The sequence below is a fragment of the Taurulus bubalis genome (genome assembly GCF_910589615.1).
Source record: "Taurulus bubalis genome assembly, chromosome: 15".
Taxonomy (NCBI): Eukaryota; Metazoa; Chordata; class Actinopteri; order Perciformes; family Cottidae; genus Taurulus; species Taurulus bubalis.
In genome coordinates this window covers 13,340,508-13,362,383 of record NC_136603.1, presented here as the reverse complement: position 1 = coordinate 13,362,383, position 21,876 = coordinate 13,340,508, and the positions used below count along the sequence as shown (strand labels likewise).

The following is a 21,876-nucleotide window of genomic DNA, read 5'->3' as shown; positions in this document are numbered from 1 at the left end:
TATTGACTTGATCTTGCTGAGTTTATATTTAAAAAAGTATTCAAACATATAGACCCCATGTGTTTTATAGCCGGAGCATTGCCTCAAATGGAAAATGTTCTAGATGTGCAACATTTTATAGACTTACACTTACAAGACTTTATTCAGACATGACTGATATCCCGGGATCTCCACTAGAACTTGATATACAGCTTTTTGGGGGGAGGAAACAAAGAAGCTGGTCAAAGACATCTTTCTCATCCGAGAGTAGTCTAAAAAAAAACACATCATTGCCATTTGGGACCCCAAATTAATCATCAAGAAGAGTTCCAGTCAAAACATCTTTGGAGCTATTTTCGTGGCTAGCGCACATATACATAGCTCAAAGCTATAAGAAAGGCTGGATTACCAACTTGCCCCATGTAGGAGATTCATTTAGTGTCAGATGATTCGTGATTGATTGTAAACTTGCTTGGAAATATGCACCAGTAAAGCAATATTAAATGAAATGATCATTGCCGTGAAGTATAAGGGTGGTGATATTGTAGACCAAAACCCAAAATGTTGTTTTCTATCTGCCAGTACTTTCCAATTTACTACTAAAGGTGTGTCTTTAAAAACAGGTCACAAATAGATACTGTCATTTTGTAAAGGCAAACAGATTTACTGAAATGGCTGGTCACTGTAGTTTTTAGATAATATAACAGGAGAAAATGTGTATTCATGAGGTACTTTATACCTTTAGCCGTAGCTTCGTTGGACTACTTAATATTTACGACAGCAGGAAATGTCTTAAAATAAACAACAGTGCCCTTGGTCCTTGAAGTTTTAAATTGCTTTTTGGACGAGAAATAGCTATGGCATGGCGGAAAGATCGATATGACGCTTTGGCAACAATACTTCTTAGTTGGATCAATTTATTGTTGGTTTTGATCGTTTCATGGGATTGTTGTCAATAAAGAAATCACCAGATTTCTAAAGTGGTCCCTGTATCATTAACTGTATTGTCCACCTGTTACTTTATATGGTGTCAGATTCTTGTTTTAACTAAATACGGGCCCACGCGTGTTTTATCCTCAGCTACTCCACCCATTTTCTCTTTAATTGCATTCAATATTTTATAGTAGAGTCAGTCAGACCAACAGGAGCTGCCAATTTCCATCAATAAAACTATAAGCAATATCATTAAATGTAGTATATTTTATCGTCCTTCTTAATTATATCCACACAATGAAGGTGCAGTCATTCATATACACAGACCGTGTGTAAACAAACATTAGTTTTGTGAATGAACCTTGGTGTTTTTGCGATGTTGTTCAATAAAGTTTCTGTGAAATGACCTTCCACTGTCATCATCCGGGGCTCTACACACGTCACATATCGCGCATGCGCACTCGTCTACTGTGGTTCGACCTCTGCAGTCGGTAAGTGTGTAATGGCAGTTTGAATGAGAAGCCTATCTTTACAAATCCGTTTTCATCCTCTCTCTTAACTTCACATTGCAGCGCACAAGTGAGGACAGCTTGCAGGATGGATGTGAATGTACTTATGAATGCATGTATTTACTCGCTGGAGCATTTTTACACCCGTTTGACCTTACTTCTCTCCGGTCTTCCTTCCTCAGTAAGAGACCCGGGCTTCATCCTGATTTGACCAAACCGGTTAAAACTACCTACATTAGAAAACATGTACGCCTGTGCAAAGTTCGTCTCCACGCCGGCTCTGGTGAGTTTTCTTCCTGTTGTGTGTTTTCATGCTGTTACTTTTGAGTCGTGCTTTCCTAGCATCCCGGGAAAATCCGCTGGGCCTCTGGCTGAACTTGACTGCAGCTGACTGACAAGGGTATCTGCAGTCTAGGCCAACAGGCGAGCTAGCTCCTGCTAAAGCACTGCACTACATGAATTAACAGACTTTTAAACGTGTGCAATGTAGCGCTAATAATAACCACTAAGGTGCATGTCAGTTATCCTAAAAGCTGCTACTGTCTTTTGCTTTAGCTTGTAGCAAACATGTTCAGCAATGGTCGTTAGCTAAGGTCATCACAAGCCTTTGTTAGCCCAATTGTGTACAGAGTTACCCTGAAAACTCACACACACAGCTGTTCAATTCATCCACAAACGACCCCTGTGTATATTCTGGCATCGTGTGCTCCAGATTAAATGTAGCCTGTGTTGTCAAGTCATTCTCCAAGGTCATATTTCTGTTTTTAGTGTCTAGAAGTCTAACTAGTTTCAATTGCAACGTAACAATTTGTCAGGAAGCTTTCTCTCTATGTTTATTGTAGTTTGCCAGCACAACAGATGAACAAAAAACGACCTCTCACCCAGGAGTGACTTTGACAGCACAGCCTGTACCCACAAATCATTAAAGGCCACAGGTCATACAGTGTGTGTGCACTGCAGTGAATGACACTGATTGACAAAGTGACGTTAGGATTCCTTCCAGCTGCTCGCACCGGGGATATCAACAACAGTATGTTTCATATCTTATTGAGCTTTTGTGTTGTGTAACTAAATGTGTACTATGTCTGTGTCCATGCTGTTGCTTCAGGTCCGTGCTGGTTCCCGGGCTCTTTACAGACCCCTCTCTGCCTCTGTGCTGTCCAGGCCTGAGCTCAAAACAGAGGTAAGAATATAATGCAGGCTCTCTACTGGGGCTGCAACTGTCATTCTACCACTTGCTCATTTATTACTGGTTTTGCATCACTGATTCTAGTAATTGTCAAATGTTCATCATCAATTAAGTCTGACCAATAGCCAAAAAAAACTAAAGACTTACCTAAAATCCCAACTCATCTTTGTGAAATGTCTTCATTGTGAAATCTACACATTGTAATGTAGTCATTATTTTGTAATTCCTTTATTGTTATATGGTTTTGAAGGTGGAAGTTAACCGTTTTTGTCTGTTCTTGCTCCAGAGCTGCGGTGCTGTGATGCCACAGAGCCTCACCCAGCTCACACTGAGGGGCTTCCAGACCAGCGCCATCAGCAGGGACATTGACACTGCTGCCAAGTTCATCGGAGCTGGAGCTGCCACAGTCGGGGTAGCTGGATCCGGAGCTGGAATTGGGACTGTGTTCGGCAGTCTCATTATCGGCTATGCTAGGTTTGTTCTCGCCAACGTACATCCCGAAAATATTAAAATGAACTTGAATTAATAGATAGCTTTGTTTTTTTGTTTTTGCTGATGCCATCATACGTTGTTCTTGTTTGCAGGAACCCATCTCTGAAGCAGCAGCTGTTCTCATATGCCATCCTGGGATTTGCCCTGTCTGAAGCCATGGGACTGTTCTGTTTGATGGTTGCTTTCCTTATCCTGTTTGCTATGTAAAACTCTGCTGTCATTCAACACTTTCATTACAGATGTGACTACATATTTTATTGTGGCTACCAAAATTGTTCCGTGTTGGTTTCAAGGAAATGTACATTTTCAAGACTTTCAGACACTGTCAAAATACGCAAAACATGTATTGTACAAATGTAAGAAATTACGTGATTAAAATACATGTATTTGACTATTTAACAATGGCGCTGACTTTTATGTCTGGAATATCATGCTAGCACAATAGAAAGCAGACCCTTTTATTGAATGTCATCTTTTCTGTGAAGCAGCTGCGTCGACTTGCCATGAGTCGGCATTGCTTTCTTAGCACATCACATGCAAGTTTTCTTGGGTCTACCTGGATTAATTATTGGTTTAGATGCTGTTAATTAGTACTGTAATTAGGCAGCAAGTGAGTGCTTGCTTTTGTAAATGGCATTAAATAAATCTAGAGGATGTAATTGAGCTATAGAGTGGGTTTTTAACTTTTTTTTTTTTTTTATCTCATGCTGGCTTGTTATAAGTGGCTTTCTGTAATGAAGCTGGACTGAATTTAGTTCAAACTGAAGCAAGTTCATTTCATTTTTAAAGTAAGATTATCGGGGACTGTTTAATTCACTTTATGAAGCAAAAACATCAATTTCCCAGTTACCAACTTCTCCAAAGGAATAATCTGCTGATTATATAATATTTTCAGTTTTGTTCCATTGTAAATTGAGTGTCTAGGTTTTGATCTGTTGAACAAACTGTGAAAAGTGGGCTTCATGTGCTCTTTGACTAAATTGATCCAACAAAACCTAAACACGCTAATGAATACCAAATCACATAATGCTAAATGCCAAACAAAATAAACCTGTGTACTTGACAGTTTAAGATGTCAGATGAAATTGAAAGCAAGCGTTTATGTGCTGGTTCATATTTGACAACTCAATCGTAGTCTAATGAACAAATAACAAAAAATACCTTTCATCCATATCTTGTATTACTAATAGTTAATAACCTTGTATTGGGGATGCTAACGTTGAAAGATAACGCAGGCTTCCACAATGCAATTATATAAATGATATTGACAGAAATGTCCACATCTTTTAAGGTGTGTCCATCATACATACAAGTGTGGCTAATTGAAGCTTCCAGAATATATATGAACAATATATTTGTGAAGTGAAGTACGTCGTATTCAGTAATTAAACTTTCGAAATGAAAACAAATTGTATCTAGTTTCAGCGTGTTACAGTGAGGGAGAAGCAGTAGGTGGGATTTTAATAAGTTATTCTTTTTGTGAAAAATAAAACATTATTCAAAACAGAGTATTTGCTCATGTCTTTAAAAAATGTGATTGAAGGTGATCTAATTATTTTCGTGAATGAATGTTCAAAAACTACTTGAGGTTCCTGGCCCTGTCCTCGTGTGACGTTTACGGAAGAGCTGACGCCGCTCTCGCGAGTCTTTGGCACAGACGTGGTGTTTTGGAAATCAAGGGTTGTGGCTGAGGGGTAAGTGACCACTCAAACTGATGGCGAATAGGTACAAAGCGCGTGCAAAAGGCTTCATTTCTGGCACTGCGAGGGACTCGTGCTCCGGTACATTAAAGCGACCTCGAAACAAACATTGACATCTCCTCTGTTTACAAAGATATTTAGAGCCAAATATGGCGACGCGTGAATGTTAACGCATGCAGGGCTCGGGCTGTTACATGGACGCAACTGGGTCAGATCACCGCAAATCTACATTGACGAGATGGGTTTAGTGTTGCGCCTTTTCATGACATTTTACAACATGAAGCGGTAAACGTAGCTCGGGTTGCGCTCCTCTGCCGCGCATTTGGACCGAGAAAAAAACCCAGCGCGTCTTTTATGATGACACCGAGGTGTAAACAACCAAAGCAGCCGCCCATCATCGATGCGCTTTGTCCACATTTCTCGCTGTCCTCTCACCTGTACGGTGCCACGTTAGTCACACATATGATATGATCTGATCTGCTGACATTTATCTTTTGCTATTCCCACGATGTTTATTCTACATCTTGAAGGAACCACAGTCTTATTTGTAAATAGTTCACCCTCACACTGATTCTCATCTCTAGAACTGATGTGTAACTCCTGCTTGTGCCTTTTTTCTTGTTTTATTTCAGGGTGACACAAAAGGAATTCCTTAATATGAGTGATGACAGACCTTTCCAATGTACTGCTCCTGGGTGTGGCCAGGTAAGCCATCGCTGCTCTCACATGTTTCTTTGTGCCACTGTTTCACATCACCCTGTATGTAGACAGACCTAAAGCTGGATCCACGTGGAAATGCACCATGGGAGCACTATACAAACTAAAATAATAAAAGTGTTATAGCTAGAGCATATCGAGAAGATATGACCACATGATTGTGTAACCATGCCAGATCCCGATGATTTTTTATTTAGTGATACAGATTTTGTATTCATTTCAAAACTGTTTCTGAATTTTTGGAGGAGAATAGTTGTATTATTATTTTCCTGGCCTAAAAGACAGCACATTCAGAGGTAGTAAGTTTCTAGAAACACCTGGAACACACATTCAAGCTAATGTTTCGTCTTAATCTGAGAAATGTCACAAAGATGTTTGAATTGTCCGCCTGCAACTAAACTGCAAGTGGACGTTCCAAACCTTTTCCAGAGAGATCCTGTTTGATTGTTCTGTCTGTTTTCTTTTTGGACCGTACAAAGAGATTTACCAATGAGGATCACTTGGCCGTCCACAAACACAAACATGAGATGACCCTGAAGTTTGGTCCAGCGAGGAATGACATCGCCATCATTGCTGGTAAGTGCTTTTGATAAGATATGTTGATGTCATTCATACTTTACATGACAGTCTTGGTTCTGATGGGTTTCCTCCCTTGCAGACCAAACACCTACACCTACCCGCTTTTTGAAGAACTGTGACGAGGTTGGACTCTTCAATGAGCTTGCAAGTCCATTTGACCATGACTTCAAAAAAGCCAGCGACGATGACATTAAAAAGGTGGTTTGAGACTTCTATGTCTCTCGTGGTTATCATTGATATCACTGATCTGTTTTATTGACGCAATTTATTCTTATTTTTCTGTAGTTACCATTGGATTTGTCACCTCTTGCAACGCCTATCATACGCAACAAAACTGAGGAGCCCACATCTATGGAGGCCCATCGAGATAGCCCTCTGCCTCACCCCGAATCTACCACGAATGATGACAAGGTAAAGCCTTTGAATGAGCTGTTTGCAGCATTGGTGCTAATCATTAAGAGTATACAAGGATGTCATGAAGACTGAATAACGGATGTCCTCCTGTGATTGGTATTGTACTCTGGAATTACAGACCAACTAGTATGAATATACATTTGATAAGTGATCAGATCATTTGCTTGTTTCAGTTTGACTGTCTCAACTTTCCAAAAAAATGCTAACACTACAGCACAAAACTATTATTTAGAGAAATTCTTTGGACAAAATAGATGATTAAAACGCTACCATATGTTTAGCTCTTTTATTCCTAATATTGAGACAGAATATGTTGACATGTGGCCTTCATTTTATCATAATAAGTGATTCACTTAAATAGGGTTGTAACAGTGTACTGCGCCATTAAAATTGATGGTTATCATACCATGTATCGACAGTAACGTGTGTGTGTGTGTGTGTGTGTGTGTGTGTGTGTGTGTGTGTGTGTGTGCGTGTGCGTGTGCGCGCGTGAGAGGGAAAGGTACAGACAGGAGCAGTCTGGCTGCGCTTTTGCAAACCTACAGTAGATATTAGTGGTTAATAATCATAGTGTTATTTTAAAAGTTAAAAGCTGATGTTATTTTTGTATAATTTTTGTCAGTTAATACTTAAATTAACATGCTAGTGTTGCTAACATGTAAATTAACATTCTTCAGTTATAGTCAATCATTTAAGGATAATTGTAACTGATAATAATAAAGATAATTATAATCATTATAATCAGAATAAGACAAAGAATAGTGTACATTGTGTATATCTTCTGAGTTGGTTATTGTACCATGAAAATCTCATAACGTTGCAACCCTACTTAACAATCTGGTGTTCATTAAATACTTCCTGCAGCTAAGGTCTTGTATGATGTTTTCAGGATTTATCTTTGCAGCCAACCTCACTGCCAACATCCACTATAGTCCATCCTGCATCCCTCCAAGTTCCCAATGTACTTCTAGCAACCTCAGAGGCTAATGTTGTAATACAGCAAGCTCTCCCATCACCAACATCTAGCTCTGTTATTACCCAAGTCCCATCCACTAATAGGCCTATAGTGTAAGTAACTCAAAATGTCAATTTTTTTTAAATCATGGTTTTACTAAGTCATCTTTTATTTTAAATATTTGTGTAGTTTTGTTTTGGTGAGCTCATATTTCATGAGGCATGTGCTTGTTTTTTTTAATTTATTTTTATTTGCACTCTGAAGGTATTCTTTTTTTGGCTGTAGTAGACCTCATAAGTCTCGTCTTCAAGAATAACATCAACATTGCTCAAATATGGATGTATAGCTCCAGTTCAATTTCTGATGAAAAAAATAATTAAACAACCACAGGGGTTTCCACATAATCATCCGTCACTGTATTACGCCTTCATACACGATTGTAAAATGTATTGAGCCTCTTTTTATTTTAACAAAGATACAGTAAAGTGGGACTATTGTTGTAGAACATGGACAGTGTTCAGTGAAGCACAAGCTAGCCAGATTGTGTATGAATGAATGTATATACATGTGAGATATCCATTATAATCATCACATGCCTGTGAAATGGAGCTACAGCTACAGAAAGTTGCACAGGTCAAAGTAGAGATAAATTGGACTTGTTAAAAATATGTCTGAACAATTATGTTTGCAGTGACAAATTCATTGGGCCCATAATCCAGCAATTAAATTGATCGAAACCTACTGAAATACTAAACAAAGTAATAATCAATGAAGGACCCAGTTTGTAGAAAATTAGAAAATATTTCTCTTTTTGGGAGTAACATATGCTTTAAACTGAAATGCATAAGTAAGAATATCCCATGTTTAAATTAAAAAGCCAGACACAGATGATTTGGTGGAAATCCATGTGTTTTACTGAACCAGAAGCCCTTTCTGGGCAACACTGATGTTACTTATGGGGTCTAATGTGATGACAAAATATGCGTTCTAATCATCTTGCTTCAACCTGTTGTGCAACAGGTGTGTTTTTAAGTTGTTTTGGTTCCACTTCATTTCTGTAAATTGTTGCCTGATTATGACATCATGCTGGTATATTAGTCGCCACCCTTGTCTTTAATTTGTGACAGATTCCGTTTTGTGTGTTAATAACAAAGTTGTTTGTTTTTCCCTCACTGGGACTCCTTCTCTCTCCCCTTCAGCCCGGTGTCGGGCACCTTCCCGGTGCTCTTACAGCTGCCTAATGGCCAGACCGTGCCGGTTGCTATACCTGCGTCTATTACAAGCTCAAGTGTACATATTCCAACTACAATCCCTGTGAGTTTGCTTTTTGTTATACTTTGTTAATGTTGTTTTTCTGTATTTGAGTGAAAACATAATTTTGAAATGAGACTTTTCTGATCATTTAATGACTATTTGATTAGAGCTATCCGAGAATTAAGAATGCATGCAGTGATCTCTACTCACTGAACAAATAGGGATCTCAGAAACAAGTGTTTGCAGACAAAACAATCTCAACTCAGGGTCAGTTTAGTAGCTGCTCGAGAGCTTTTGTTCTGTATATGAGTTCACCCAGGTCTAAATGTTAACTTTTTCTGAGCAGTTTAAAGACTTCTCATTCATATTGGCTTAAAAGTCAATCTTCACAACTGATTTTGTCTTTTTGAAAACAGGAGACAGTCCATTTATTAGCCGTTCTGGAACGTTCTACCGTGTCATAAAGTTTCAGAACAACCACTAAATGAGCCGCGAGGTGAGATTGTGTTGTCGACTGCTGTTTCCACGCACATGAATGAACTAACTAATGAATAAAAGCATTGTTTCCTTAAGCAGGGCAATTATCAATAACTATATTTTAGTCCAGTGTGTAGAATAACAAATTAACTGAACTCTGTTGAATATATCGATGCTTTGCTGGGCACATATTTGCTGTTTGTTAATCACATCTGAGGTGTTGTATAGACAATCGTTCACATCGGTAAAGTTCAAATCCTTCCAAAAGTGACATTTAGAATACACTTATGCTGTAGCGATACATTAATACCACTAATTGTCTTTACTCTACTTGGACAGAGGGAGTATTTACAACTTTTGGCATCTCATATTTGGCAGTGAAGTCAGAGCTGCAGCGGTTGTGTGAAATAATGGACTTAAGAGTACGACTGTGTGTCGCTGTGGCAAAGACACAGGATTTGGCCGCGGCGCAGCGGGCTCAGGTCCAGGACACTTCTCTATTTGTCCTTGTACAATTAGAATCAACGCTCCTGATTTCTGGCAGAGTAGATAGATGACACTACTAATGTGTTTTGCAAACCAATTATAACTGATATAGGACATTTTATAGAGGAACTATGTTGTAAATCAAGGTCTTATTGGAATTTATTTTCAGTCCCCTATGTGGAAGCTTGTTGTTCACTGTAGTCCTGATTGTCTGTGTGGAACACTGAGCAGCAGATGATTATCTTCTCATAGCAGCACAGCAGGGGAAAAAAAACCTCTATCTTCCCAGTCTGTGGGGATTGGGAAAGCCGTTGACAAGCAGAGGAGGGCAAAAGTAGACGGAGAACATGAGCCACCAGTGGGCCTCCCTTTCACTCGATCATACACCCCCACCCTCTCCCTCTCCAGCTCTCCCCACCTCCCTCTGTCTCATTGTCAGCGGCTGCGAGATGAGGCCTGGCTCTGGCCTTCTAACTTGTGTCTCTCCATCCTCTCCTCAGCCTCCCTGCCCATATGCTCTCACGCAGGCAGGCGGTTCATTAGCGTGCACACGGCATCTCCATGTGGCGCTGCCTCCACAAAATAACAGGCCATCCAACCTAATGAGGCTGAGATATGAGGAAACTCGGAGAGCCCGCCGTGGCTGTGTTTGTGTTTGTGTTGTGTGCGAGCGCTGGTGCCTTTTTACAGCTGAAGACAAATGTTCTGTGTGCTGATCTGTCCCTTTGTCTCTGTCGTCAGCTTGTCAGACCTGTCACCATCGTGCCTAACGTCCCCGGGATCCCAGGACCTCCCTCGCCACAGCCACAGCCCGCCCAATCAGAAGCGAAGCTGGTATTAACTGTCTCTTCTTTTACATAAAATATTATTTCCATGTGGAGTCTGTCATTTCCCATCTGAGAGGGATAATAACAACCAAACTAATGAGGGAGTCTGACAATAAAAGACCATTCCTTGACCAGATGAGGGCGCTAGTGACAGGTTGGATCTGAAGTAAAAAGCTGTGTTAGTTTTTATTTTTGTATCCTCCTTTTATCAATTTACTTTCTATCTGGATTTTACTGCCTAATATTTTTCTAAATTTAATTTGTATTTACTGATTTATAGAGTTGCAACAATTAGTCGATTTAATTATTTTTAGCGTATTTAAGCAAAATGCTAAATATTTGATCCTTCTAGCTTCTCTAATAACAAAGATAATACTAGTAATAATGATTACGATAGTAATAATAACTTTATTTGTATAGCAACTTTTATGTTACGATACAGTCTCAAGTGCTTTATAAAACATGATTTAAAATAGTAAAAGGCCAAAAATGAAAATAAACTAATACAATAAATACAACGCATTTCATTAAGGATTTGCTTCCTTGTGACACACGATAGTAAACTGAATATCTTTGGTTTTTGGACTGTTTGGACAACATGGGGCATTACAACAGGCATGTTTCACTATTTTGTGACAATTAATTGTGAAAATGATCGGCAGATTATACCCCCCCCCCCCCAGAAATATTCCAAATATGTATCTGTGGGGGAGAACCTAGTCCTAGCAGTCTTGCATCTAACTAGGTCCTCTTGTACACAACGTGGTAGTTGAAGGGCAGGGATATGAAGTGTTTAGAGGGAGATCAGTGGCAATGTGATGAAGCACGGATCACAGAACCTGTAAGTGTTCGCAGCATGCCCCGCCTGGTGAAATTAACAGATAAACTGCAGAGAGGAGGTGTGTGTGTGTGTGTGTGTTCGGAGGGCAGGATTGATCCTGACTGGCGAGGAAGGAGTGAAGGGAGGGGGAGGGCAGGGGGTTGTCGGGGATCATGGGGTACGAAGATGACAAACGTGGAGACAGCGTTGCGCTCAGCACGCCGTCACCGGGGCCAACCGGCGGGGGCTACCAGCAAAAAGCCAGCTGGGGGCATCCTGGCACACGCTCAGCGAGGCACATTAAGTCGGCCTCGCCCTGCATGGAACCTTTTGTTCAGCAGAATCCTGCCTGACCTGGACCCCCACCATCCTCCCCCATCCTCTCACTCCGGCACCTCCCACCGCACTCGGCTCATCAGCAAACACCTAATGAGCCCGCGTCAAGAAAACAGACCCCCGCTCAACCTGCCTGCTCCCCACCCCCACCGCTCTCTCAGGGGGCGCAGAGACGGCACTTTACAAGGACTGATGATGCTGCAAAGACCACAATAATGATAATTAACTTGCTGAATTTAGAAGATTATGCTGTTAATTAGTTGCAAAATAAAGATAAGTAATATAGAAGCAGATGGTTGAATAACACCCATGAGATGGAGGGTTATTACACTGATGAGGTTTCCATGGCAGAGATGAAATATGAATCTGACTGGCTTTTCCCTCTTTCTATGGGCCATTCCAAGAGAATAATATCTTGTTTCTGCCAGAAGAGCTTCTGGAAGGGTATTACACGATAAACTAATTTGGTAGATAGATTGGTCTGGCAAAGGTAGTTGTTAGAATAATGTGGTCCTCTGTTTTCTCATGTAAATGTATTCCCTCTCACTTTGTTATTGCTTCGAAAGGCTCATTCACTTTCACCTTGTTTGCTCAGTGTTTGATACGAGAGGAATTGGCCTGTGAATCGTGAACACCAATCTGGAGAGAAATAGTTTCTGTGAATGGGCTGTGTTATGTGTGGCATATGCAGCAAAAGAGCATTTTTTGATAGTTTGAGTCGCATTATGTGCCATGGATGTCCATCATCTTTGGTATTAAGATAAGATTACAACCTAAAAATGCTAAATACATGTGAGGAGTGTGGTACATGCTTCATCAGATAGTTTAAAACATGTGTTAAAGTGTCAGGATTTCTTCCTATTCTTCTTCTCTTCTTACTTATTAGATTTTTTTCATTTTTTTAGAATCCTATCTCATAACCTTAATTCGGGGGTCGAGAATACTAAAGTACTTGTAGAATGAGGATATTTCACATGATCTAGTAACCATCAGCAGTGATACCGCTGCTCTTGTTCTCTGCTGACGGCTGCTAACCCAGCAGCTTCACTGAAGCAAGATGTTACAATCTGCTAACGGCTAATACTATAATAGGTCTGGCATTCACCATCTTTAGGAAGCCCTTTACTCAACTTCACACTTATTCGTAAGCCAATGAGGTATTTCTTTGTTTGATGTACTTGCCGTTTCCTTTCAAGTTCTCAAACATAGCTGTTAAAATATTTCTGTTAGTTTATGATTTGTGTTGTAATGAAATGTGTTGGAGTTAGGATCAGTACACCGGGTAGGGTTTTACCTTGTGGGGTCTGTGCTGCTAGACATTACATTGTATTTATGAATCCAAGTAAAAGCATTTAGGCCTCATGCTTAGTTTGCTCTAGTCTAATTAAGGTGAATTTCATATAATTTTTTGATTTAATAAAAGGGCTTACATTTCTGGCATTTCATTTTAATTTACCATTATGATTTGTTTTCTTATTATTTTAGATAATACGTTATTATATATAATAACCTTGTTTGTTTGTCACAGCTAGCCTAACTACTAAAGTAGTTATAGTTATACAGTGTAAAACACATGCCAGTGAAAACAAACTGTGATACCAAAAATGTTATGTGTTTAAAGTATTGTATTATTTTAAATTATTTGAATGATAAATGATAAAATGGTCTACTAGCAGCTTATTTTTTTACCACGTTAACATAACTGAATATAGTTCTCCTCTTGTAGCAACCATCTTTTTGCTTGGACATTTCATGACTGTTTGAATGTTGAATTCTCTTCCCAGAAACTGAACCAGCAGCTTCCTCAGGTAACCAATGGAAATACTGGTGAAGTCCAGAGCAGCGCCGTAACCCACACGGCTGCTCCCACTTCTCCTGCTCCGACCCCCGCCCCGATTCCAGCCCTCATCGCGGCCCTAAGTCCTGCTCCAGATACTCACCTGTCCACGACTGAGGAACTTTGCCCCGATTCCCTTCAGCAGCCAGCCACCTCCACCACAGAGACACCTGTAAGTATCCACAGCTGCAGTAAGAGTGTTTCAGCATCGTTACGAGAGGGTATCTTTGTAGTTTGTTCCTCATCACAACATGTTATCAAGGTCAAAGACAGGCGTCCTGTACAGTAGGGTAGGGCTACATTTTGAACTTCAGTAGTTTTGGGATATTAATTGAGGTGTACTTATAATATCAAGTACTGATAGATGGCATCAAATGTCTGGTCAGATTTGTAAAGTTATTGTATGGCAGCTTGTTTTTAGATAACATTTTAAAACTTTAGTTTGAAATCAAATGACAAAGGTATTCTTTGCTGTCTAAAAAGTATTGTCTCAACATTAGTATCCAAAATGTTCAAACATTTGTGAATGTGTGAGGGATACTTCAGTGTACTAGTTAGCTGTCTCACTGTTGGCTTTCAGCAAACTCTGAGAATCATTTCTACCTACTTATGATACCTTTTATAAACACAACAGCGTCACATGGCAGGTGTTTCAAGATGATGTTGTTCAGGTTACCTGAAATTGGATTTGATTACTCTTTTTTTTTTAACATAAGATAAGATATCAAATGTTTTATTTGATGAAATGACCATCCTATTCATCATCTAAGGTAGGGGTGGCCAACCAGTCAGAGACTAAGAGCCACATTTTTTACTGTGTTACCGTAAAGAGCACATCATGGCTGCAGGACTCACCATCACCCCTGAATGACAAGCCGCGACCAAAGTGAGGAACATTTTCAACTTCTCAATTTGATTTAATGAAAATATGGCACCGTTTGAACCTGAGATAGTATCACAGTATGTCAAACACAGAAATATTCCTTTTCACGCTCAATCAAAAACCCCAAAGTGCTTCTTAAGGACACAAGGTAATAAAACACACATAATAATGTTATAACTTCAGCCTTTTTGAACATAACATAAAAAAAAGGTTGGGAATGAAGCGAACTATCACAAATAGTCCGATGTGTAAACTCATGCAAGTAAAGTGTGTTGTGAACGCAGCATGAGGAGTGTGTGAATATTCAATTCAGTTTATTTTATATAGCCCAAAATCACAAATTAAAATGTGCAATCTGTAACATAACATCCTGTCCCGGGACCTCACATCAGATAAGGAAAACCCCCCCAAATAAAGATAGTAAAAACCCTTTAACAGGAAAACAGGAAGAACCCTTCATAGAGCAACAGAGGAGGATCCCTCTCCCCAGATGGACAGAAGAATAGATGTCATGTGACCAGAATGAACAACGTAACATAGTTACAACACATTACATCAATATGACTGAAATTGAATAAATTGCACAATGCCGCAAAAATCCCTTCAAACTAAAAGCACATGATTTTTTTTTTTGCCCATGTAAAATGACCGTCCTGACGGACTGAAACGGGTCCGCGAAAGACTGAAAACGGGTCCGTGATTCCATAGCTTTCAAGCTGTCGCGCCTTGAGTTTGACACCAGTGGTCTAAAGTATTTGCAAAATCAATAAAAAGATTAAAAAAATAAAAAAAGCACAAACTTCAATATGAACACAAGAGCCGCATGAAACCAGGCAAAGAGCCGCATGCGGCTCGGGAACCGCGGGTTGGCCAGGCCTGATCTAAGACTACAAAACTGAGTACATAATGTGATTAGCAACAGTAACTCTATCTGGATCATGGACCATGTCTACTAGTCATAGAATATGACTCACTAGTCATATTCATTGAATGTGCTGTAACTCTGTTACGTTATTCATTCTGGCCACATGACATCTATTGCTTCTGTCCATCCGGGGAGAGGGATCCTCCTCTGTTGCTCTCCCTCAGGTTTCTTCCCCTTTTTTCCCATGTGAAAGGGTTTTTACTATCTTTATTGGGGGAGTTTTTCCTGATCCGATGTGAGGTCCCGGGACAGGGATGTCATGTGTACAGATTGTAAAGCCCTCCGAGGCAAACTTGTATTTGTGATGTTGGGCAATATAAAATAAACTGAATTGAATTGAATTAACTCGGTATGCAATATTCAGTGCAGCACAATGATATCAGCAGCACATTACTGGTGGTGCTTTTGTTTTGTCAGTTATAGTTTTGTATTATTATTATTATTGTTCAGGCTTCTCCAGCACCCCCTGCACCAAACCCCCCAAGCACAGGGGGCCGGCGGCGCAGAACCACAAGTGAAAACCCGGATGAGAAGCGGCGCAAGTTTCTGGAGCGTAACCGGGCGGCAGCCTCTCGCTGTCGGCAGAAGAGGAAAGTGTGGGTCCAGGCTCTGGAGAAGAAGGCCGGCGACTTCAACTCCATGAACGGACAACTACAGGTGCTCTCTACCTTTCCCCCTCAGCCCTTGCATGCAACAACAGCGACCTCGTCTGTCTTTGTTTTGTACTCTGATGCATCAATGTGTCAGTTTGTGTATGTTTGTATGCATGCATATGTATGTTCATCACCATGTGCTGTTGTTGTAAGTGTGTGTACACAGACTTTTCCCTTCTGTGGTGATGAAGTCATTAAAGCCGATTAAGAAGAGCTGCGGTGTGACAGCAGCGGTGTGTGAGCCCTTTACATCGATATGTCCCTGTCAATAAAGATGTATCCTCCAGATGTCAGCCGCGCACAAGCGTGTCTTCGCTTCTGTCTCAGCAGTTTACTGAATGGCCTCAAAAATCTCCTAGGGAAAGGTGTCTTTTTGAACCTTCATTTTGCTGGAAGCAATTAGGATCTGATGCTGACAAGTTCGAAACAGTTCATGTATCTGCTGTCTCTGTTGATAAGTGTGAGCCGGGGGTGCGGCACATCGGTGTTCCAGACAATTAAATGAGATGTGGTGTTTATTTGCTCACTGTCTTATTTTTCTATGAAAGCGGAGTAAGATGTGGAGGAGGGGAAAGACGGCAATATAAAAAATTAGGTTCATGTCATTAATATCTGGTTCAAAAACACTGAGTGTGTGTGTGTGCTTTGTGAAATTGTATTTGAATATAGGTAGATGAAAAGGAAATAATACGTGAGTAGATGAGGTAATAAACAGGGCATCGCTGTTCACTACAAAGAGGGGAACAACATGTGGCACAAAATGAAAGGGTATGACGATATTAATCGGCAGTGCAGTTTTTGTAAAAAGAAAAAAAAACATGCTGACATGGCCCAGCTGATCAGTGAAACTGCCTCTAATGATGCACAATTATTTTAACATCATCCTTAACTGGCTTTTTAATGAGATGTCAGACCAGGCAGCTCACAGGGCTCGCAGCATCACCCGAGGCCCATTTGCTCAATTTTGATTAATTCACAAAGTTAGAAACAAGTTTTACTCTCAAAAGTCCAGTTTAAATATCCAGGTATGATGCGATGAGACATCACTGCAGCCAGAGCGGCAGACGTTTATCTCCAAATCTTATCGTGTGCTTCCCATATCAGAGTTGAGGGAGAGATTGAAAGGATGGTGTTTATATTGGCTGTAAATGGCAGCATTCAGTAATTTTTTGGCTTAAGATACATCTGATGCATACTCTTCTTCCAGCTGTGTTTAAAACTGTCTTACAATAGCTCAGCCCTGCCAACACCAGCAATACTAAACAGATGGAATCAAATACATTGGCGGCTTGTAGACTAATAGATTAAGCTGCCCATAGTCTTTTAAAGGAACAGAGAAGGAGCTTAAATCTGCCAATGGGTGTCCTGCGGGCCCCCAGCCGCTCTAAATCCCGTTAAAGTCACCTTCAGCGTAATGTGGCCCTCTTTTACGACATGCAGAAATCCTCAGCTCCCCTGGGTGCTGTAACGACACAAGAGTGTAAATCTCAGCTGCATCTGCAAAGTTGCACTGACAATCCGAACAGCTCACCTCTGACAAATGTGCTGGTTGGTAGCCAGTGAAGGCCCATAATTATTGTGCGGGAAAAACATTAATGAAGAAGTGCATCATACTTTATTCGGAGTTCATTAATTACACAGTTACCTTTCTATGTGTACGGTTTATTGTGGAGTTTATCTGCCGTTGTGTAGTGGTCACGAGAATTTAACCCTGTGACCCTATTCATAATAACTGACATTAAAATCACCCATGATGGATAAGAGGTAGGGTGATCTATGAAGAAAGGGCACAAAGCCACACTCAATATTCTGTATTGAGCATCGGGTTTTAGGTTGAGAGTAGAGTTAGGCTGAAAAGTCAGGTGGCCGATACTTTTGCCGATATTTTCTTTTCGGTAAATATATCACTACCTGCTTACATGTTGGCCAAAAGGTAACGATAACAGAAATGTTAAAGATATGTTTGAGATACTGTAGAAACGGTGTCATCGTGGCATAGTTTGTCCACTAGAGAGCACCGACATGTTTATTTTTCAACTGTAAAATGCACTTTTGCAACTCTCAATTGTCAGGATCAGTATTGGAAAAAAATCAAGAAATCTGGTTTTGGAAAATCATTTTTAAGATTTGCACTATACGCACACGTCGTCTGTTTGTCTTGTAATCTAATGTACTGTTTGCTCCAGCCCAGACAGATCATTTTATTGAGGGCTGTTGTGTGTCTCCTCTCTCTCAAAGAATGAAGTCTCCCTGCTGAGAAACGAAGTGGCTCAGTTGAAGCAGCTTCTTCTGGCTCATAAAGATTGCCCTGTAACCGCCATGCAGAAGAAATCTGGCTATCACAGTGAGTAATGCTCCATTATTCTCAGCCCGAGGCTTCCACGGAAAGGCTTCTGAAACGAGCTCCAGCTAACCACTGGAAGGACGTGTCTTACTTATGGCCAAACAGAAAAGGCAACTGACATATTAGATCCCATTAAAAAAGTTTTTTTTTTTTTTTTTGTTGCAAAAGTTAAGATATTTATGGGCAGTGTAGTTCCAGACAAATTCTTCCTGGCTTCATTGTATGTGTCTCTTTTCACAAGGCCACAGGTGGTAGCTACAAGAAACCAATTGTTTCCTCCTGATCTGACACCTAAATAAGCATTTGTCAAATGAAACTAGATATCTGCAGTAAGGATGCTGAGAAACCAAGTGCGTTGATTGTCAAGAAATGCATAAGTGCGCATGATCTCTCTCTTGTTGTAACAACTAAACCATACAACGATCATGCACATTTGAATACACAAGAAGATTCTGCCGCCTCTTCATTTCCTGTTCTCAGTCTGCACAGTGTCGTCTCCATGCTAGTTCTTGTTCATCACATGGTCTCATTTAGAATTATATCACCAATATTTCTTCGTTTCCCGCAACCGGGGCTCTGTCATTCTGATTTTCCGGTCATAACTCACCTTCAACACACAGATGAGCCAGTATGCAACGAGAACAAGTGGCGCTCCAAGCCACTTCTCCACTGTGCTCTAAACGTCTCCGCTGACTTGTATTGACAATGATTGCCTCTGAAATGAGTCCATTAAAGCAGCAAGCTTGACAAGACTGCAGAGCATTCTCATGGCGGGGTGTCCACCAAGCTCGGCTGCTCATTATGCATCCCTTATTGCTAACCGTCCCACTGACACACGTCATGTGCATTGTGGGACTGCTGGTTTCCAGGCTAGAGTGGGCTGTCAGAGCCAGGTCTCATTTGGTATCGTCTGGTTTGTTTTTTTGGAAAGATCTGCAGATGAATTGGGTCATCTTTCTCATGTGTTTGCTGAGGACGTCTGTCCCATGTTTCGAGACCTTTTGTGAAAGATGACATTTGGAGCACTTTTTTTTACGACTTGGGAAGATGGAACTTCATCCGAATACCCTAGTTTATCAGTTTGGCTCATGAGGGGAGATTTTAGACAAGCCATTTAATGTGAGAAGGAAAAGTCTGGTGGAATAACAGAACGACATAACAATGCGTTTGATGCACCTCCACAGACCTTTTATATCCATTAGTTTCAGTTTCCTAACTATTAAAACAATAGTTTGAGCTAACTTTTTCAACTTTACTTCTAGCTAAATATTTAAGCCCTTCAAGTAGTGAAATAGTTTACCAAAAGTATCCAAAAGTTTTAGCTCTTTCAAACATTCATCCGATATATTTACTTATAATTCATTACTCTTACATCTATTTCAGCCATTTGTCCATTCTTTTTAGCTAAGTGTCAGATGTCGCTGCTTGCTTGCTACCTAGCGTTCATGCACTTTAAATCGTAGTATGTACAGGTGTTACAGCTGATTCAATATTTTTTTAATTAAATCAAAATTCATGTTTTTCAAATTAGTTGAGCTCCTCCACGATCTTTCCACGTACCCCCTGGCAATTGCATAAATACACCCTGAGGCACGACTACCCTTGCTCGGGAATCGCTGAAATAATCGATCTTGCTAATTAGTGAAGCACATTATTTGATTCTGACTAATCCGTGGCTCACAGTCATGTAACGGTCTCATCAAGCCCCTTTTTTCCTCAATGTTACATATCCCGTAAGTCTACACTGCCCCCCAGGCCTGGTAATACCCTTCATCGTCCTGCCCAGGCGTAGCCATGGCAGGTGGAAGGAAATTGCCCAAACTGCCCCACAAACAAGCCAGGACATGCTTTCACTTGGCACACAATGCTGTCCATCTGCTTCCAGCGAACCCCACTTCAGAAACCAAGAGAGCAGAAAGAAGCTCTGGCTGCCCAGGGATTACGATTTATCAGACAGCCACCCCTTAATGTCGTTAGGGGCAATAATGCTCACTTGAACATGGAACAAAACCACCAAGCTGATTTATGCTGAGGCTGACCTTCTGCATAGTAAAACAGCAAGGGAGTTTATAGCGCTTTGACATTCACTTGCACTAAATCACACGGTCAAAGTCCAGTCAAGAAGGCAGATGAAGCCTCTAATGCGAAGACATTTGTATTGCACTTTAATTGCTTCTTCTTGCTGTGGAATCTGTATTTTACGTTCAAAAATGCAAAACCCAGTCATTAATTACAAAGTGCCATAACAACTGACTTCATATCATTAACAATATTAATTATCACTGTGCTCCTTATTCCTTTACAGAACAGAGCATGAGAGTAGAGTCTTTTTTTCCCCATCAGGATCCAATTAATTCAATGCAACTGCCTAACAGCTGGTGGCATTTCGACTCCAAGTCTTCCCTACTCTCCAGTGTGAGCATCATTAAAATCAGGTGCTGTAATCATCTGTCGCTGCAGTAGTTGGCAAGGTAACAAAAAACAAATGAGGATGCAGTTAGGGATGGGAAACACTGCCACATGCCCCAGAACGTAATGTACCCTTATGATGTGGGTTTAAATTGACATTGGAGCTTTAATTAAAGGAAGGGGTGCAGGAGTAGCATTATGGGGATTAATGAAACAGTTTGCGTACACCGCACACATCTGATTCAGCCTACATGACAAAGCTTTCCAAAGCCTTTTTTACATCAGGTTAATGCTGCAGGTAAACAGATATGTAAGAAAATCCAAACATTATATTGGTACGAGCTTCTTCAGAAGGTTTGTTCTCCTCTTTTCCTCCATAGTCTCTGACAAGGACGAGAGCTGCGAGGAGATGTCGGTCCCCGGCAGCCCCCAGAACGAGGCCATCCAGCACAGCTCCGTCAGCACCTCGAACGGGGTCAGCTCCTCCTCCACAACCTCAGCCGCCTCGGCCTCGTCCAGCGGCGCCACCACCACCACGTCACACCAGAGCACCGAGGAGACCCAGTCTCAGCCTTCAGGGAGTTGATCGTCCCAAACGGTGCCTGAGCGTCGACACTGGAGGAAAACATTTTCTCTCATCTTTAGTTTGGACATTGCTGTTTTTATTTTGTTTATGTTTTGTACTTCGCTGGCAATGCTTTTTGAAAATGCAAATGTTTTCTCTGGAATTGATGAAGACTAAATAACAGGCACTTTAGATGTACGATGTAAAACACTGAGTTTAAAATTTTTTTTGTGATTCTTTTTTTTTTATTCTTTTAGTCTAATTCTTAGACCTTACCAAAGTGTATTGTTGTTCATTGTAACTAGTTTGCTTGTTTTTTTCAGGAATTTTAATAAGCACTGAGTTAAATAAACAGCAGTCCTTTTTTTTATAATTTGCTTTTCACATTTTGCACATTTTGAGAGATGACGGGTTTACGAGTTTGACAGTTCACATGTTAAGTTACTGGCAGCTTTTTAGAAGTCAATTTGAATACACAAATGTAAATGGCTGAATCAGATTTTAAATTTGACAACTTTGAAGTGATTGAGATCAGCTGTACTTGCATCGTGTAGTTTGAATGTTTGCGCTCACCTCTGCTTGTAAAACTAGTC

General features: G+C 40.5%; 2 protein-coding genes across 3 annotated transcripts; both read left to right on the top strand.

Moving 5' to 3' along the window:
* Positions 1–1,380: 1,380 nt before the first annotated feature.
* Positions 1,381–3,496, top strand: atp5mc3a (ATP synthase membrane subunit c locus 3a). Of its 2 annotated transcripts, none has more exons than XM_079231370.1 (5): positions 1,381–1,403; positions 1,604–1,704; positions 2,530–2,604; positions 2,897–3,084; positions 3,195–3,496. In XM_079231370.1, the coding sequence occupies exons 2-5, from the start codon at positions 1,666–1,668 to the stop codon at positions 3,307–3,309; spliced, it is 417 nt and encodes a 138-aa protein (XP_079087496.1). In that variant the 5' UTR covers positions 1,381–1,403; positions 1,604–1,665; the 3' UTR covers positions 3,310–3,496. The 2 variants fall into 2 exon arrangements, with proteins under 2 accessions (XP_079087496.1, XP_079087497.1); XM_079231371.1 differs by having other exon boundaries at positions 1,400–1,491.
* A 1,963-nt stretch (positions 3,497–5,459) lies between these two features.
* On the top strand, positions 5,460–21,304 carry atf2 (activating transcription factor 2; the record flags this gene model as incomplete). The annotated part of the gene is made up of 11 exons (XM_079230775.1): positions 5,460–5,507; positions 5,999–6,095; positions 6,178–6,296; positions 6,384–6,509; positions 7,402–7,580; positions 8,667–8,781; positions 10,426–10,527; positions 13,452–13,676; positions 15,763–15,969; positions 18,204–18,309; positions 21,099–21,304. The coding sequence occupies 11 exons, from the start codon at positions 5,460–5,462 to the stop codon at positions 21,302–21,304; spliced, it is 1,530 nt and encodes a 509-aa protein (XP_079086901.1).
* Between the last annotated feature and the right edge of the window lie 572 nt (positions 21,305–21,876).

Coding starts and splice junctions, on each gene's coding strand:
- atp5mc3a (XM_079231370.1), top strand. CDS start 1,666: ATGTACGCCTGTGCAAAGTTCGTCTCCACGCCGGCTCTG. Junction 1,705..2,529: donor TCGTCTCCACGCCGGCTCTG/GTGAGTTTTCTT, acceptor CTGTTGCTTCAG/GTCCGTGCTGGTTCCCGGGC. Junction 3,085..3,194: donor CTCATTATCGGCTATGCTAG/GTTTGTTCTCGC, acceptor TCTTGTTTGCAG/GAACCCATCTCTGAAGCAGC.